Source organism: Gallus gallus, chromosome 27 (assembly GCF_016699485.2).
Source record: "Gallus gallus isolate bGalGal1 chromosome 27, bGalGal1.mat.broiler.GRCg7b, whole genome shotgun sequence".
In the NCBI taxonomy this organism is placed as follows: domain Eukaryota; kingdom Metazoa; phylum Chordata; class Aves; order Galliformes; family Phasianidae; genus Gallus; species Gallus gallus.
Window position 1 is genome coordinate 4873019 of NC_052558.1, and position 18612 is coordinate 4891630.

Consider the following 18612-nt stretch of genomic DNA (forward strand, 5'->3'; position numbering starts at 1 on the left):
CGTTTTCTCCCTTCTGTATTTTATTTCACAACCACGCAGCGCCTCCCGTCCCTCCCCAACCCCGACGGGGCGACGCGAGCAGAGCAACGAATCGCAAATAAAAAACGACAACAAACGCAGCCCGGTGTGCCCCGTCCGGAACGGGGCGGTCCTTTTATTAAAAAAAACAAAACAAAACAAAACAAAAGATCCAGCGGAATTCGGTTTGCTTTACTTTGCCCCGGGGCGATGCCTGCAGCTCCCGAGCCGCCCGCCCCGACCCCAGCCTGACGGGTGCGGGTGAGGGGCCCCTTCCCCCCGGCAGAGCGAGGCCGGGAGCCGCCCCCTCCCCAGACACACGTGAAACCCAGAGCTTTTGTGTTACAAAAATAGTCCGTGCTTTATTTACTCTGTGGTAGAAAAATAACATCGCCAGGGAACCAGAGGTTCTGGGACACGGATGGGACGGGCCGGGGGGGAAGAAGGGCCCCTTCCCGCCCCCGCCGCCTCCTGCCCGCCCCTCGCTGCGTTTCCTCCCTCCCCACCGCCCCCCACCCCCACCCCCCACCCCCAGGGGAGCCGGAGGGGACAGAGGGGACGCACCCGGAGCCGGGAGGGCTCCGCAGCCGTCGGGGGCAGAGGAGGAGATGGAGTCCCGAAGGGGACTCTGACACCGCAGACTGCCACCCCCCGCCCGGGGAACGGGGTCACCGCGATAGAACACCGATGCGCACAGGTACGTCCTTAGTGACGGCTGCAGAAAGCAAACCCGCGGCCGGGACTCCCCGGCCCTCCCCGAGGCTGTGGGGAGTGGGGCAGCACCACTGCGAGCAGAAGCGGAAAGCCGAAGCTGGGCCTTGTAAAAGGAACATACAGGAAAAACCATGCGACAAATCCGCTGCCTTTTATACAAGGGCATAAACATCAAAGAGCTGGACACCACCCTGCATTTGGGGACAGCACAGAGCAAATCTGTGGGGCGAGAACCCCCCCATGGCCGCCTGCCCCCCGGTTGGGCACAGAGACACAAACACGGCACAGTCCCTGCAGCGCTGGGGGCCAACGTGGGGCCGCGCAGCTGCCGGTCACGACTGGGCATGGGGAATCCACTGACTGTCCATGGGGCGCCGCAGCAGCTCCTCCACGTGCTGGGCCACGTCCATGGTGTCATCCAGGTCAAAGTCGCCTTCGGGGTCCAGTACGGTCTCGGGGCTGCAGGAGGTGAAGGGGTGAGGGTGGGGGCCAGGGTGGCCGCAGGGGGGATGGGGACACAATACCTACTTCTGCGTGTACATGTTGTAATGGGGGTGGGAGCAGACGGCTGGCGACGGAGCCTGGTCCATGTAGGTGCCGCCCCCAGGGACGGCGTCACCTGATGCACTCACAAACCTGCGGGGATGAGAATGGGTGAGTGGTGCGTGGGTCCTGGGAATGCTCACCGCCTCCTAGCAGGGATCCAGACCCTGCACGTGCTCCCCATCTCAGTCCCCATTAGCAGCAGCCACCTGCAGGGTCCCAGCCCCATTGGCTGTGGGGAGATTTGGGCTCCCAGGGGATCACCACAGCCCATTGCTGTTGGGCACTACGAGTTGCTCATCCCCAGCACCAATGCGGCCAGCAGGGCACTGTGGCTGGGAACTACCCAGCCCAGCAAGCCAGGGATGAACCCACAGGACGCTGCATGCTCACACTTACTCTGGCACAACTTGCTTGATCTGTGGCTTCACGTACCCATCCACAGCTTTAGCTAGAGGAAAGAAGGCAGCGCTGAGGTGCAGAGCTGCGGGCACACTGCACACATGCAGAGGGTGGGGGCTCCCAGGGCTGGATGTGTTGGCAAGCCCAGGCCCCCCCCAGGGGAGGCATGGAGGAGTGATGCGTGAGGGGTGAAGGGCAGCGCTACCTGGCGTGGACTCACAGAGAACCGGCGTGTAGTACTTGGAGAAGACCTCATCCTTGGGCCGGTCGGGGAACACGTAGATGAGGTAACTGAGGTCCCCGAGGCGGTCAGCCAGCGAGCGGATAGAGAAGTCCCTGGTGGTGAAAGGCATCAGGTTCCAGAACATCCTCTCAGCTGGAAAACAAGAGCAGGGACCGCAATGATGCCTGGGGTGAGCCTGAGACTGTGCCGAAAATCCAGCACTGCTTCCTGAGCTTTTTTCCCTCCCCCAACATCTGGGGACAAAATGCAGCATGGCAGAAAGCAGGAGCAAAGGGGAGCTGCAGGCATGTGCCCGGCAGTGCCGGTGCCAAGTGGACACAGGAGGTGCTGAAGGAGCCCAGATGGGGACATGGAGATGGGGGCAGCGGGGGCTGCACTCACCGGAGTCGAACTTCCACGCGATGGTGATGCCGCCGATCTCGGAGTCACTGAAGCGCAGCAGGAAGGTGCCGTCAGGTTTGCTGATGAGGAGGTCGTGCGCCTGCTGCTTGTTGACGAAGCCCAGAATGGCCCTATGCAGAGCGAGGGCGTCAGGCGGGCGGTGCGGGGCCACGCGCGCGGGGCAGGACGGCTCTTACCCGTCATTCCAGTGCGGCTTCAGATGCTTCTTCAGCACCTCCATCACGCCGTCAAACCACTGCCAGAAGGTGTAGTTCCTCCCGGGCAGATTTTCCTGTGGAAAGCCCCAGAAAATGAGCGCTCCCACCTCCAAACACACAGCACGTGGCGGAGGCCTGGATGGATACTGCAGAGCCGGGCACCCGCCGGCCCTCATACCACGAGGCCACAGAGCACAGCTCAGGGAGCACCAGCAGTGACTTCCCAGGGACACAGAGCACAGCTGCAGCCACCAGACAATGGAGGGAAACACCTCCTGCTCTGCTGCAGCTAACACCTGGTTGGGTTTTGCTCTGATCCAACACACAACAGCTCTCCTTGGGCATATGCGCTGGCACCGCAGAGCAGCCAAGCCCATCCTGGCACACGGAGCACCCGCTCACCCGGTTGAACTGGGCCCAGGACACCGTGGTGCTGCTGTAATCCTCCAGGTGGGAGCTGGTGCTGTTGAAGAGCTTCTGTGCCAGGAACACTAAGTTCTCCTTCGTCAGCCCACGGCTGCTCTGCACCTCTGCCTTGAACTTCATGTTGAGTGCCTCACAGAGCTGCGGCCACTGCACTTTTTCGGGCACGGCGAAGGGCACGCGGCCCTGGGAAAGACACGGCACAGGGTCAGCATGGCCACCACCCGGCCTCGGGCACAAACCCACCGGGCAGCCCTGCTCTGCAGCCCCGGGGTGGATGGAGCCCACCCGGTCCCCCGCAGCAGCGGTACTCACGGGCTCCGCGAAGGCGTTGTCCCAGAGCACGGTGGCCGTGGCGTTGTTGTCCTGGCTGCCATGCACGATCACCACCACAGGCAGGGACAGCGTCTGCCAGCAGGAAGGACAACGGCACAGAGCTGAGATGGGATGTGGCGGGACCTCCCACCTCCCCTCCCAACATACCCCAAATACACGCCCCATCCTGGTCCCATAGCTCCAACCCTACAGTGTGGGCACGGTGCCCACAGTTCACCCTTGGCCAACAGCTTTACCTTCACCTGGAAGACCAACTCGTTGCCACCGACACTGAACTGCGACTCAAAGAGGATGGTGAACTTCTCCTCCGTCACCGACTCAGCGCCGCGGCGGTCCGAGCGCTTGATCCGCTTCAGGGACTGCGGGGACACGAGCGGTGAGCACGAGGGGGACAGGCGGGGCACAGGGGGTGAGCCCACGGAAGAAGGGTGCAGGACAGATGGAGACACAAGGGGTGAGCACGGGAGGGACGCAGCATGGATGACAACATAAATGGTGACCACGGAGCACACGGCGCGGGCAGAGGCACTGAGCACGGCACCGTTGGCTCTCACCATGTTGCGGAAGTGCGCGCTGAGCGTCCCGGTGGCCTGGTGGTACTCCATCACACAGCAGTTGTTGAGAATCTCCCCACTGCTCTCACTGTGTGAGGACAGGGGGTCAGGATGGCAGCAGCCCCTCGCACCCCCTGACCCCGCTGCCTCCACATCCCCAGTCCCGGCCCCTCAGCAATTACTTGCGGGTGCTCTCGTTCTTCAGCAGGGCCTTGGCTTGCTGCTCACTGATGATGGTGGCCTTCACCTGGGGGGGGTTCATGTGCACGTTCAGCTTCCCCCCCACCAGGAGCCGCACGGTGGCTGCAAACTTGGTCTGCGTCTTCAGCACCTGGGGAGGCTGCTTCTCGATGATGAAGGTGCTGAGGGGCAGAGAGTCAGGCAGGCAAAGGAGCCCAAAATGCCCCCCACCCCCCGAGCTGCTCCCCTACCTGGTGACCAGAGCGGAGATGATGTCGGTGATGGTGCCATTCAGCTCCGACAGCATCTCCTCCACGGGGCCAGGGATGGGCAGCTGCTGGCACAAGTGCTCGGCGCGCCGGATCTGCTGCCGGTTCTGCCAGATGATCTCCGCCAGCTTCTCGCACCTGGGGGGCAGCAGGCTCAGCACCCACCGCGTGGAAAGACCCAGCTTCCCCCTCCCGCCAGCACCCACCAGGTCTGCAGCACATCCAGGGTGCCCTCGGGGGGGCCGCCGTTGCCCGCCAGCTGCTGCCGGCGCTTCCATTGGATCAGCTCATCATCCAGGATCGTCGTCTGCTGTTTGCGCAGCAGCTGCAGCGTCTTCTGGTGCTTCTCGGCCAGCTCCTGCCGGGCAGGACAGTGTCACAGCACACAGGGGAGGCACGCAGCCGCTGTGGGGACCCCTCCCAGCACTCACCACGCGGTACTGCTGTAGTGTCTGCGCCTCCCGGTGCAGCCAGGCCTCCAGCGACGCCTTCTTCTGCTGCAGCGTCGTCTCCCGTGAGAGGCGCTCCTGGGGACCCAGCTGGGAGAGCTGGGAGAACTGGGCTGGGGATGGGGACAGCGTTAGGGCACAGCCAGCGCCCAGCCCCGCACCCCCCCAGCCCCTCAGGCACCTTGCAGGCGCATGTTCTCCTGGTACTGGATGATGAAGTACTCCTGTGTCTGCTGCAGCTTCTTCAGCTCGTTCTCTGAGTCCTGCGTGATGAGCCGCAGCTCCTCGAAGGTCTGGTTGATCTGCAGGTGCTTCTGTGACATGGCATCCACCAGAGTGCCGGCGGGCGAGGGGCTCTGCGTGGGCACGGGAGCATTCGGCATGGCTGGGGATCCCCTCTGGGTGCCGGGGGACAAAGGGGCCCTCCCCATCCCCACCAAGAGCTGGAGGGCAGTGAGCACCTCCCCATTCCCTCTCCACCACCCTGATGATGGAGACCCCTCGCGCCCCCACCCGCAGGACCCACTCCCTCACTCCGGTGATGCCCACAGCCCCACTCACGTTGTTGGCCTCCCGCACCAGCCTCTGCTCGTGGTACAGGATGTGCCGGATGCAGCGCACCAGCTCCATGGGGCAGCGGTCATACGTGTTCTGCACAGAGATGTGAGCTGAGCCGGGTGCGGGGCGGGGAACCCCAGCCTCCCCGTCGCAGCCCCCTACTCACCTGCAGCTGCGTGACATAATGCCCCAGCTTGATCTTCAGCAGGAAGCCGTCTTCACCCACTTGGTGATCCGCCTTCTTCTGCAGCTCCTGGATCAGCCCCTCCAGCAGCTGCGTCGCCTTCACGTTCTCCTGGGGGTTGTCGAGGTCGATGGAGTCCCTTGGGGGGTGCAACAGAGCAATGGCAGCGGGGGGGTCAGAGCAGTGGCAGTGGGGCAGCACGGTGCTGCAGGGCTCGGTGCGGGCCGACTCACCACGCCTGGCTCTCGATCCACTGCGACAGGTAGTGCCGCACCTCGATGGGGAAGTGATGCCCATAGAGTGCCTGCATCTGCCGCAGGGCTTCGCCCTGGAGCTGCTGTGCCTGGATCCACACTGCCATGGCTCACCACCTGCAGGGACACATCATCAGCACTGCACGGGGACCCCACACTGGGCACCCCCAGAGCCACCCCAAGGGGACTGGAGGATCTTGGCTCTGTGGCACCACTCTGCTCTAGGAAAAGCCATTGGAGAGCTTGGTGACATTCACGAATGGCTCTGCTGCCTCGGCCACACTGCTGCCATTTCCCTTTGCTGCACCACGGACTCATGGTCAGGGAAGCGAGGGCTGGGGGCTGGCGAGGAGCCCCGGCGTCAGTAGGGCTGAGCAGCCTCAGTGGCCCCAGAACCACAGGTTCTGGATGCAGGCACACGGCCCTGGCATCCCCACTGGCAGGGAGCAGCCATGCACACAGCAAACAGAGCCAGGACTGCGGAGACATGGCACCTACCCAGTGCCAGACCTTTCCCCCGCTCCCCACCCCACACAGGAAGAGGAACAATAACCGAGTTGGCTAAAAATGATTTTTTCCCTTATAAAAAACAAGGAACATTTCCCCATTCACAGAAGAGACAGTGAGCTAGAAATTCTGCTGGTAAGGAAGGCCTGGGGGAGGCAATAAAAACAGAAAGCAATGAGGAAAAGGGTACAGTGGGGAGGCCGATAGCAACGCACACACAGGCAGTTAGCAATTGCTGACAATTGATAAGAGGCACTGATGGAAATGCCGCTGCTGGCAGAGCTGCAGAGGATGCCAGGAATGGTTTTACTGCACCAGGAAGGGATGGAACCCCGGGAGCAGCCCAGGCCCAGCACAGAAACATCGGCACGGACAAAAGAACAAACAAATGCTGCTCCTCCTATCAAGAAAATGGTGATATATTCCATCTTACAGCAGCAGAACACTTCCTACTCCACTTCAATGGGTTGTTAAGCAACAAGTATTAATCTGCCGCTGTGGTCAGCTCACTGTTAGGGCGCACAAAAGGCTCAGCCCTTAGAGCAGGAGATGGGAACATCGCAGTGGGAATGGAGGGCAGAATGGGAGCGCTGCAGGGGGGACACAGGACAGCCCCAGAATGCACCCCATGGGCACTGGGATGATAACCGCAGCCAAAGAAAAGCATCACTGATGCAGCCGCAGGCATTTCTCCACGCTGCTTGTTTTCTGCCTCATCCACAGGCTGGGGAACCTCCCCAGGAGCTGCAGGGCTCCGGAGGGCCAGCAGGCAGCACAGTGCTGCAGTTGCTGTGGTCTCATCGTTGTGCATGGAGCTGCCCCGCCATGGGGGCCGGCCACGAGCACAGCAGACGTTCCCAAAAGATGCAGAAACCTCTGGTGCCACATCCCCACCCCATCCCCATCCCCATCCCATCCTGCTCCTCCATCCTGAGGACACAGCCCCAGGAACCATGCTTTAGTCGGATCCATCCTCCTTCAGCAGCACCAGGGTCAGCTGCAGCAGTCAGCCATATGCACGCTCAAACAATTGCAAGAGACAGATAATTGCAGTGGTTTAAGCTACTTTGCATTTAGTTAGTCCTGGCAGCGAGCTATAATCCCACCCATTACCACAGCTCGGTTAACCAGCAGCAACTCAACAAGCCACAGCAACTTGCCTGCTGGTGACTTAGTACTCGCAATGCTGCGCACACGGCGGGACAATTGTGGAGGGGGACAATGGGGACAGCGTGGGGAGGGGAGCCTGGCAGGACCCGGTGGGAAGGGGTGAGAGATGCCAGTAGCTCCACTACCCAATTGGCATTACCACATTGGCTGCAAAATGGGTGAAACACACACAAAATAAGTTTCCTAGAGGGCTCAAGGCAGCAACATGAGGGAGCTGGGAGCACCTCTGAGTCCAGGGGTGGCCAAGGGACCCAGCCGGGGCTGCAGTTGGGATGGGCTGTGGTCACAGCCGCCATTGGCAGCCCCAGAGCCTCCCAGGCACAGCAGCAGGCTGGCAGCCAGCTCCAGCCATGAGCTGCAGGAAAGCCACAGCCCAGCATGAGTAGACAAAAGGAGGGAAATGTCTCATAGGGCGAGGCTGGCAGACACAACCCTGTGTGCAGGGAGCATGGCACGGCCCCAGCATGGGCAGCACCTGCCCAAGGACCACTGCCCCCAGGCTGCTGCTGCCCTGGTAAGCCGGCTCCAGCTGAGTGCAGGATGCTTGCAGGATGCTCCTGAGATGCTGTAGGATGCTCTTTGCACACAGATGCGGGGTGCTGGCAGGATGCTCATGGCACACAGTCCTGGGATGCTCGCAGGATGCTCACAATATATGGCTGCAGGATGCTTGCGGGGCTCTCACATCATGCTTGCAACACACAACCCCTCCAGGGATGGCCCCCGTGCTCACACCAGTACACCCACCGACTGCAGCCCCCGGCCCCCCATGCGCCCTGAAGAGCCAGGTAAAGCGCTGGGGGGGCACACCAAAAGGCGGTGGCTGCTCCTGCCCCATGTGGCCCCTCTGCCACAGCAGTGCCCGCACTGCCCTTTGCGTGGTGCTCCCCCAGCCCCAAGCAGGGGACTCTGGGTGCAATTTCCCCCCCGCAGGGAGCAGCCTCCCCCCGCCACCCCCCATGCTACAGCTGCGGTGCCGGTTCCATAGCAGCCCTGCGCCAGCCACAGTAAACACACAGACACGTGGTTTCCCAGCACCTCCGGGAGCCCACGATCCCTTCCAGGTCAGAAATGGCCTCACTGGTGGCCACAGGGCTGGACCCCGCGCACCCCGTGGGTTGGTGCTCCCAGGGGGCACTGTGCCATAGAGGGGACCCACGTCCCACAGAGAACGGCAGCTCACACCAGCTCTCACCCAGGGCAGGATGCGGCCCCATCCCAATGGCTCTGGGAGAAGCGATGCTGGCAGCCAGCAGCGGCCGCTCGGCACATGGATGGCGCCGATTCCCCCACGCAGACGCCCATGTGCTACCCCTGCACCACACCGGGGATGAGCACAGCCCCCCAGGCAGCCTCTCTCAGCTGAGCTGCCCCCGGTGCCGCCCCAACTCAGCCCCTTCACCCCGTAAGTGGCCGCCACGCACTGCATCCCGCCCTGCAGACTCGAAGGGCTCTGTGCGCACTCAAAGGGCCCCGGAGCCCACCCTGGGTCGGAGAGCCCCATGCACGGTCCCTGGCTCCTCCGCGGCATGGGGCCGGCAGTGCGGGCTGGGTTACCACCCCCCATCTGCGCACTCATCCCGGGGCCGTACTCACCGGGTCCGCTCGCTGCAGCCTGCAGGGCAGCACGGTGGCTGCTGTGGGCAGGCGCTGCCGGCACAGCCGGGTCCCGGCGCGGCCGTTTTGCAGGCTGCGTGCTACAGGAAGGAGCTGAGAGCAGCTATTTCCTTCCAAAATGTCAGCTGCCTGCGCAGCCGGGCAGCGCTGTGCTCCGGCTGCTTCCTTCCACCACCTGCACAGCGCAACTGGGGGCACAGGGATGGCACCCCTGCCCTCATCCCTCCCACCTCCCCACAGCGGGACGCAGCCTCGACCCGTGCGGCTGAGCCCCCTCGGACCCCACCCCCAGGGGGAAGCGCTGAGGATGGACACGGGGGGTTTCTGCTCACCTGCACCCCGCGGCTCCGCTCGGCATCGGGGCTGAGCCCCCGGCCCCCGCCTGCTCCAAGCTCCCCACAGAGCACCCGCTGTGCTGGGATCAGCGCTGCTCGCCCCTTCTACGCCCGCATGCGGTTTCCAGCTTTCAGCTGCGAGGTGGAGGCAGTGTCGGGTTCAGGAGAGCTCCTTCTAGAAGCTCGGCGCTTTGATGGGGTTTGTCTCGTGCCGAAGAGCGGCAGCAGCCGAGGGCTCAGCCCCGGAGGCACTGAGAGAGGCGGTGGGATCAGCCCCTGCCACACTGCGCCGGGGAGCGGGGCAGCACAACGCGGGGCCACCGCTGGCACTCACAGCTGGGCAGCGATGGGGGAGCAATTCAGTATTTCCTCCCCAGCAGCCGCCGGGCAGAGGCGCGGTGCCCACTCCGGGCTCTCCCATCCGGCAGAGGCCACGCAGCCCTGCAGTGTCGGGAGCCAAAATGGAGAACTTGCAGCAGCGCAGGAACAGGGGAACCCCGAGTGGGCCCGGCAGCACCGCGGGGAGGGCGGAGTGTGTGCCCTGCACGGGCAGGGACCGGCGCTGCACCTGCTGCCCAGCACCAACCCGGGGCCAGCAGGAGTGCCCTCACATAGTATTAATCAGAGTCGTTAACATTCATTTTTATTTGCCCTCTGGCACTCGAGGGTTTGGGAATGCGTGGCTCCCCCTTCAGATTTTCCCTTACAACCACAGAGGCCCAGTAGCGTACGTAAAAACCAAACCACCAAAATACCCAGTGAAATCCCAGTGAAATCCCTCGAATCCAGGGGCTGACAGCAGCTCCCGCACACTGCAGCGCGGCCCCATCCTTCTGACCACGTGCAGTGCTTTCCTGATGCCACTCAGCACCACCAGAGCTCAGCCAACGCCTCCTGGGGACGCAGCACCACGCCGGGCACGCTGCTAATCCCTGCCCAGGAGCTGGCCCGGGCGGGAGGATGTGGGGATTAAGCTCATCACAGCATCGAATTAGCCCTGATTTGGGTCTGGAGACACAATTTCATTTTATCTGGCATGCCTCAGTGAGCGCACACAATCGCACTAATCCATTCACCTGCCAAGCTGGATTTGCAGAGCTGAGCCCGTTCGGGACAGCGCAGGCACCAACTGCCCCATCCCAGCGGGAGCTGGCAGGGCACGATCACCTGCCCCAGGTCCTGGCACAGCTGGCACGTCCACACGGCACCGCAGAGCACCCGACTGCATCAGAGCTGGGCAGGCAGGCAGAGCAAACCCTGCTGCAGGGAAGGGGGCACGCAAACGCCCAGGAAGCTGACAGAGGGAACGGGAATAAACAACTCAAAGACGGCCGTTTGCCAGAACAGTTCTCATTCAGATTGGCACCCAGGGCCGGAGGTCCCTCGTGCGGTGGCACAGGATGCAGCGTTGGCTCTCATGCCCATGGAGCCCGCAGACACGGGGGGGGAATTGGTCGGGTCCTGTACTGCAGCTTCTGCCCGCGCACTGATGGGGAGCAGCAGCCGTTCCCCCAAAACACTTCCAGGAGCGCAGGGTGAGTAATGGGTTTATAAAAGGAGCGTGCCAGGCCGAGGCAGCTGTGCCATGGAGCCCAGAAGAGCCGGAGCTCCTTTTTAACCGCACCACACAGGACAGGGATCATTTTACAGCTGTACTTCAGCCCACGCCGGCGCTGGGATGCGCCACAAGCGGAGCTGCCTCTCCTCCGCTGAGAGCTCTGCAGGCGGCAACGGAGCGCGCGGAGCACAAACCCGGCGGTGCGCGCTCCCGGCGCGGCCCCACCGCCAGCCTTTTCCCCAATTCCCTCCCCGGGCACAGCCGCGCCAGAGCCCGGTATTTACATATCACAACAACAGGAAGACACGAAGTTACAGCGAAAAATGGAGATTGCAAAACTCACCGGCGACTGCTTGAGCGAGGAGCGCGTCGTGAGCGTTCTACAGCCCGGCTGCGGCATTCCGGCCGCCAGAGCCGCGGTGCGGGGCCGGGCTGCAGCGCATCGCCGGCAGCACAGAGCAGCGCACAGCGGGGAAAGAACGCTGCCAGCCCTCTGGTGCAGCGAGATGGGAGGATTCTGCTTTATCAGCAAGTCAGCTCTCCCCTATCGGCCAGGAAGCCGCGCTCACACGCCTGCCTCCCTCTCGACATTTCCCAACGAGGCAGGGAGAAGCAGTTCACGGCAACGTACCTTTTATCAGCCAGCAGATGTTGCTAGAACTGTTGCTGCATGTAACATTCAGGCATGCCCAGCGCAGCTCGCAGCCCCGCGCGGGACACGCGGTGCCAGAGTAAACACCCCCACCCCCCTCCTCCCGGGATCAAAACACTTGGGGGTTGCAAAATAGACACCCCATGAAAGGAAAGGCACGCCACCGCCGCACTACAGCTGTCGAGTCCGCTTCACCCGGAGTACTCGGAGCCGGGGACAGCTGAACACAGGCGGCAGTCGGAGCGACACAGCGGCCGGAGCGCAGCCCGAGCGCAGCCCCGCTGGGGGGAGCAGGAGCGGCGCCAGCCTCCCCTCCCCAGAGTCGGGCAGGGGCACGGAGCCCCGCAAGGCGGGTACCCCGCCGGGTCCCGGGCATTGCCGCGAGGTCTCTGAGCCTTACAGTAATTCCTCGCAAACCAGAAAGTCATTTCCCAGCTGCCGGGGCCACTTTACTGTACGCGACGCGGCACCGTCACCGCTCACCGCCGGCCGCCCACACGCTGCAGGAGCACAAGGAGAAGGGATTTTTCGCACGCAGTGTATCTGGGTTTTGCTATCACTCGAGAGATAGCTGGGAAACCCCACGGCAAAGCCCTCGCAGCCCGTTTGGAGTCAGCACTTCCCCTGCAGCAGGAGGGGAGGTCCCGCAGACGCTTTGTGTCGCCCCCAGCACTGAGCCGCTCCCCATCCCTGAGCACTTGGGAGAGCGTCCCTGGGAGCCCACGGCCCGCCCTGAAGCGTCAGCATCGCACTGCAAAGGGTCGAGGCGGGCACACCAAAGAATCAACTGCTAGAGGCCAAGCACCGTAGGAAAAGCCACGAAACGTGGAGTTGATGACAGCAGCAACAAGCACGTGGCCCCCAGGACAGCCTGCCTACGCCTCAGGGCTCCTCCTGCCGCACCGCAGCACAACATTTCCCTCCCGGTACAACACACGGTGATGGTCTCCATCCTCCCACCGGGTCTCGGGAGCCACAGCATCTCAGACACAATCCTGACAGCTCTGCGAGCCCCCCCGCTCGCTGCTGCCCCGCTATGGGCAGGTGAGCAGATATCCCCAAACCCCACCTGGAGCCACTTGCCGGGCCCACAGCACACATCTCCTGCAGCTCCAGGTGCAGGATTGCTTTGATGGTGGGAGCTCAGCACACCTTGAGGCCGGCCTGGTCACAGGTACCTGCAGTGCTGCCCAGGCTCCCCAGCACGCAATGTCCCACAGGTGGCAATGCCGGGGCTCATGCAGCTCTGTGTTGCAGGGCCATGGGCTTCTCACAGCCCCAGGGCAGCCCACACCGTGCTGCCAGCGAGACACACACCTGCCTGCGCCGTCCATGCTTCCCAGGGATGTCAACAAATGCCAGCGGCATCTCAGGGTGCAGCCCACCTTCCCCCAAAGCACCAGACTACGTTCTCCAAAAACTCCAGTCCTGCATGGGCTGATGGGGACATCCTGAGCCATGTCCTGCTGTTAGTGAGCACTGCTCCGCATCGCACCTCGGTCCCACAGGGCCACCTCCCACCCCACACTGTGGAGTGCTCCCGGATGAGGTGGGGTCCCCCAGGCATAGCCCTCATCAGGGCCAGCGCTGGCAGCCGGGGGCACCCAGCTCAGCCTGCCTGGCACGAGCTCACAGCCCTGACAGCTCCCATACGGCAGCAGACAGGTGGTGGCTCTCACTCCCAGGGGTCGCGATCAGCCCTGCGCAGCACCGGCCGGCAAGCGGGTTGGGCAAAAGGCCACCATCACTGCCATGCAGGGCAGCACTGTTGTGCCCGGCTTGGACGAGGGATTTATTTTCCATCCCGCTTCAGCTCTGCCCAACACAGTCCCGCGCTGCTGAGGACCCATACGTGTGCCAGGATCCCCGCACGGCACCATCCCCAGCACTCTGTGCGCGCTTTCAGAGCTGCCCCCGGGATCAGCCCCGCGAGAAGCGGCCCCAGCCCCGCACTGCTCCGCTCGCCGCCTCGGGATGCGCGGTGGCTCCGCGCAGCGGTCGCGCAAAGTCCGCGCAACCGCGGGGGCGTGCGCACGGCCCGGCCCGGCCCGCACCTGCCGGCCCCGGGGCTGCCGCTCCCGTCCCGGTCCCAAGGGAGAGCAGTGAGGCCGCGGGCCTCCGCGTCGGGCCCCGCCGCCAAGTTGCGTTCGTCCGCTGCGGGTTACGAAACACCCAAAATATTTACTGAAGGGAGGAGAAAAATAATTGTAAAAAAAAATTACTCCCCCACCCCCCAAGAAAAGCAAACTAAAACAACAAAAAAGGCAAAACAAACCAACCAAAACCAAAACAAAACGACAGAGCCCACCGCCACCTCCAGCCCCGACGGCGCCTTCGCACGGCCGCCCCCCGCAGGTGCCCAACGCGCGGCCCCCCGGCCCGGCCCGGCCCGGCCCGGACTCAGAGCGCTGCGCGGCGCTGCACGGCCCGTTCCGGCCGCCCGGGCCGCCCCCCGCCCTGTTTACGGCCGCGGAAAGCGAAAGCAGCGGCGGCGGCGCGGCCCCGTTCGGCGGCGATGGCGGCCCCGCGCCCGTTCCTACCTGCGGCCGCGGCGGCGGCTGCGGCTCCGCTACTCCGGCGGCTCTCGGCGCTCGGATCCGCCGCCGCTCTGCCCCCTCCGGCCGCCGCCGCCGCCGCCGCCGCCCGCCGCCGCCGCCCGCCGCCGCCGCCCGGCCCGGCCCGGCCCGCGAGCACCGCCCCCGCCACGGCACCGCCCCGCCCCGCACCGCCCCCGCCACCGCCACCGCCCCCGGGCACCGCCACCGGGCAGCGGTACGTGCGTCGGCACCGGGCACCGGCAGGAGCACAGGGCATCGGTACCGGTACCGGGCAACTGGTACCGGGCGCCAGCACGGCTCCTGGGCGGCAGCGCCTGTATCGGGCGCTGATGGGTGCCAGCGCCGGGCACCGAGCAGTGGCACGGGCAGCAGTGCCGGTACCGGGCACGGACAATGGCACGGGCCTTTGCACCACCCCCGGCACGAAGCGCTGGGCCTGGGGCTTTGCTCGGGCTGATGAGGGGAGTGCAGACCAGCAGCGGGCATGGCGGTGGGCACGGGGGAGCCCAGTCCGGAACGTTGGTTCTGGCCCCCGGGCATTGGTGCTGGGGTTCAGCAACGCCCACCAAGCACCTGATGCCAGTCCACCGTTTCTTGTACCCCACTGTCCTCCTCCCTCGCTGCTGCAGCGCCGGGTGATTGCACCAGGCCCACCATGAACCAAGATCGACCTCGTTGGGATGCTGCTGCCCTCTCTCTCCTGCTGTGAATCCTGGCCTGGCACCGGGAGCACCGCTGGCACGGCTGCTGCACCGCGGGACACGGCCGGGTGTGGGGAGATGGGGCTGCGGGGCGATGGGGATCCCGGTGCGGGGTGGCTGCGGCAAGGCAGGAAGCAATACTCGCTGTGCTCGTTTCTGCTCGAGCGCTCTCACTGCCGCATGGGATCTCCTGGGCTTTCGCTTTCGTTACCAGTTAATCTTCTGCGGCCTGAAAAACTCTGGAGGGAAACTCAGCGGGGTGCCCAGCGCTGCGCCGGGCCGGGAGAGAGGCTCCGCTCTCTGTGTGCCGCAGTGGGAGTGCTCGGGCGGGATCCTTATCAGCGTAGTTAATGAGCCGGCAACTGCAAATCACTCCGCAGTCATGTAAGAGCGTGGCCCCGAGTTCTCACCTCTGCACTTTTTCTGTCTATTGCTTTTGTATTAAAGCCTTCCTGTCGCCTTTTGGAGCCTGCGGCAGCGGCAGCTGCAGCTCTGCGGGACGCCCCGGCCAGGCAGGCCCTGCAGTGCAGCCCAGCTGCCCGCTGGGAGCGCGAGGGGCAGCGCTCGGCGCTGCGCTGCCTGCGGGCGTGCTGGGGATGCACCGCCCGCGCCGGGGCTGACATCGCCGCTGCCGGAGCTGGAGGTGAGCTGGGAGCCCTGCGAGCTGCAGACGGCCTTTTTCCACTAAGAAAAAGGAAAAGAGTGGGGAAATCAGAACAAGGCTTGCACCCGCTGCCCTCCATGCCTTTACTAGGAAATCTTGCGCTCCATGAGTTGCATCACATGGTCTCACATATTTCACAATCCCTGGCCCACAGAACCAACCAGCGCCAGCAATCAGGCACCGGCCACTCTGCTGAGAGCACCGAGGTCGCAGCAGCCCCTGGCACAGCCCTGCGGGGCAGCATCGTTGGGCAGGGCCTGGGGGTGCACCATGGGAGGGGTGTGAGGTGAGTGCATCGTCTGTTCCCTCCACCCTTCCCTCTGAGTTCTTCCATCTCCTTTTAGAAGGGAGAAGAAATGGGAAAAAATTAATGATGGGAGATGATGTGGAGAGCCCCTCCATCCCAAAAGGGCGACAGAATCAAATCAAATGAAAGTCTGAGCTTCACTGCAAACAAATCCCAAGGAAAAACCCTGAGCTCTCTAATGAAAATGTTACAAAAGGGAAATTTGGAGGGAGAGGTGGCTCTGGGGCTGCCATGGTCACCCCAAGGACGCAGCGGTACCCACAGCACCACAGAGCACAGAGAGGCCGTGTCCATTGCAGCAGCACAGAGAGCCCCACACTGCTCAGCCCCAGTGCTCCCTGCAGGGCTCTGTCCCAGCGCTCCTCGGGACCTCCCTCACATCACTGCTCAGGAGGTCTCAAAAAGCATCTGGAAGGTAAACGGTGTCCGGGCTGAGCCATGGCCAAGCTCAGATGAGCTCAACAGGATGCAGTGTGACGCTGTGCATTCAGGGGAGAGTGGGAGCACTGGGCTTCGTAATTGATTTCCTAGAAAATTGCCTCTCCTGCCTCCTGTGTTTGGAGCATGAGCGTGAGGAGCAGCAGCACAGTGGCCTTCTTCTCTAAGTGGCATCTCGAGGGTCTTAATTATTTCTGAGGACTGGAAGCATTTATTTAGGCAGCTGCTGGAGATGTCCCAGCAGTGCTGGTTGCTGCCCTTCCCTCCCCCCGAAAGCCCTCACAGCACTTCTTGTAAGCAGGGCCCCTTCACGTCCCTCTGTGCACAGCACGGGGCTCTTCCAGAGCACAAAGCCCGTGGAGAGGGTCGGCTGCAGACGGGGCCCCGCAGCCCCCGTGGGCTGTAAGCAGGACGGGAGGGCTCGCCCAGGGCCCCAGCCTCTTCTGCCCTCCTCTCAGGCTCCCACATGGTCACAGATATATGCTATAGCCAGAAGAGAACACAGTGATAATCCAGCCCCTGTAATGAAAAACAGATGAATCCCCAAATTAGTCACAGCCTCATGTTTTCCCACTCCAACATCCTCAGTTTAAAACACTCAGCGACAGCGCAGCTACAGCAGGGCTGCAGTGGCACTGAAGGTCCCGCTGCTGCTGGCACGCTGCTCGGCTGCTGCAGCCATGGGTGCAGCTTTCTTTGGGTGCTGCTGCTCCTTTGGGTGCTGCCCCTTTGAGCACTGCTGCTCCATCTGCACCCACCTTCGGGCAGACTCCCCATGCCCCTCAGGCACTTCCCACGCCGGGCCATTTCCCAGCACTGAACTGCTCTTGGTTCTCTTGCCAGCACCATCCCCATCACCCAGCCCTGAGTCACAGCCGATGCCTCCCAGAGCCCCACATGGCGCAGCTGGACCCGGTGCCACCCGACGCCAGCAGCCCCCTCCCCGCAGCCCAGCCCATTTGCCCAGAGCCCGGCCTAAAGGTCTCCGGTGCCCAACACCATCAGGCACAGCTTCTGGGTTGCTTTGTTTTTTTTTCAGTCCTTCTCATGCTCACGCAGTTGGGAAGGGGCCATTTCCTGCAGCGCTGACTCAGTCATGCTCTGAGGTTCTTCCCACCTGCCCCACATCAGCGCTCAGTAACGATTTCCCGGCTGTAGAGCAGGGAGGATCCGGCTGTCAGCTGGGCACAGGGTGGGCACAGAGGGGGTACCCCAACCTGCAGGCAGTGACTGCACTGAGTGCAGTGCACTGAGTGCGCTGAGCACAGCTCCTTGGAAAGCTGCTGCCCTCCCTGCAGGAAGGTGCCCAAGAACGGCATGTTCTGGGCAGCAGAACAGCTCTCAGATTTAACTAAAATGGTCCATAAATCATCCTCTGGAGATCAGGGGAATACACGCAGTGCTGCCAAATCTGGGGTGGCTGCTGTGCACAGCACTGGGACCCCACCACAGCCATCCCAGGGGAGCAGGGTGTAATGCAGCAGGGTCAGCACTGGGGGCTGCATGGGTCAGTGCTGCTGCAGCCACCCTGGGAGCTGCTCCCTGTAGAACTCCGCGGATGGAGAAGTGCAGGAAGAGCTGTTTGGACGCAGAATGCCAGGTCTGGAGAAGGAGACAGTGAGCTGCTCACGGAGAGCTGGAGGTGGGGCGGGGATCGTGGTGCTGGCGTGAAGGGCACCAGGTGTGGATGGAACCTGTGGCTGCAGCACCATCCCTTGTGCCAGCGGGAAGCAAGGAGCTGCTGTCATGGAAGAACGGGAATGGCATTCAGTCCAGGGGGGAAATTCCACAGGATATTTCTGCTTCCAGCCGTTTAGATATGGCTGAAAGCAGCCCCAGTGTGCGTTGGGTCTCAGCAGCCAGGCAGTGTTGGTGCCCGGGCTGAGCTCTTTGTTCACTCATCATTCATCCAAAGGGGAACAAACAGCCATTTCTGCATACTGCAAAACACAGGGAAATAACAGCCAGCTGGGTCTGCACTGCGAGCTGCAGCTCCCAGCCTGGCACACGCTGTGCACGCAGGGGTCTCATCCACCCCCCCGGCAGCGCGGGCAGCAGCAGCTCCAGAGGAGTCAGAGCCCCCAACCCCCACCCCGCGTTGGTGCTGCCGCACATCCCCACATCCTCACGTTGCCACAGAAACGGACTCGGCTGGCTCTTGCCATAAACACGCGGCCACCGCGGGTCAGCGTGGGTCAGCATGGCTGCCCCAGCCCAGAGCAGGCCCCCATGTTTTTTGGGGGGAATCAGTGCCAGCCGAGGGCTCAGCAGCAGGGTAAGGCTGCAGGAACAGGAACCAGGGCTGAGGGAGGCAGTGAAAGTGGGAACCCGAAAGTGAGAGCAGCCCCAGAGCTACGGGTGATGCTGGAGAAGGAACT

General features: G+C 63.2%; 1 protein-coding gene and 1 non-coding gene across 14 annotated transcripts; both read right to left on the reverse strand.

Moving 5' to 3' along the window:
- Window positions 1-121: 121 nt before the first annotated feature.
- On the reverse strand, window positions 122-15419 carry STAT5A (signal transducer and activator of transcription 5A). 13 transcript variants are annotated; one of them, XM_046904329.1, is made up of 20 exons: window positions 9691-11167; window positions 9354-9491; window positions 5707-5844; window positions 5456-5612; window positions 5293-5382; window positions 4913-5087; window positions 4714-4844; window positions 4489-4640; window positions 4265-4420; window positions 4016-4195; window positions 3834-3921; window positions 3516-3638; window positions 3259-3351; window positions 2923-3129; window positions 2500-2594; window positions 2303-2433; window positions 1883-2053; window positions 1675-1726; window positions 1261-1368; window positions 122-1191 (listed from the first exon to the last, which is right to left on the reverse strand). In XM_046904329.1, the coding sequence occupies exons 3-20, from the start codon at window positions 5832-5834 to the stop codon at window positions 1065-1067; spliced, it is 2364 nt and encodes a 787-aa protein (XP_046760285.1). In that variant the 5' UTR covers window positions 5835-5844; window positions 9354-9491; window positions 9691-11167; the 3' UTR covers window positions 122-1064.
- Window positions 3921-3988, reverse strand: MIR12257 (microRNA mir-12257). The gene has a single exon (NR_162022.1). It is a non-coding gene; the product is annotated as a microRNA mir-12257 (primary transcript).
- Window positions 15420-18612: the final 3193 nt, after the last annotated feature.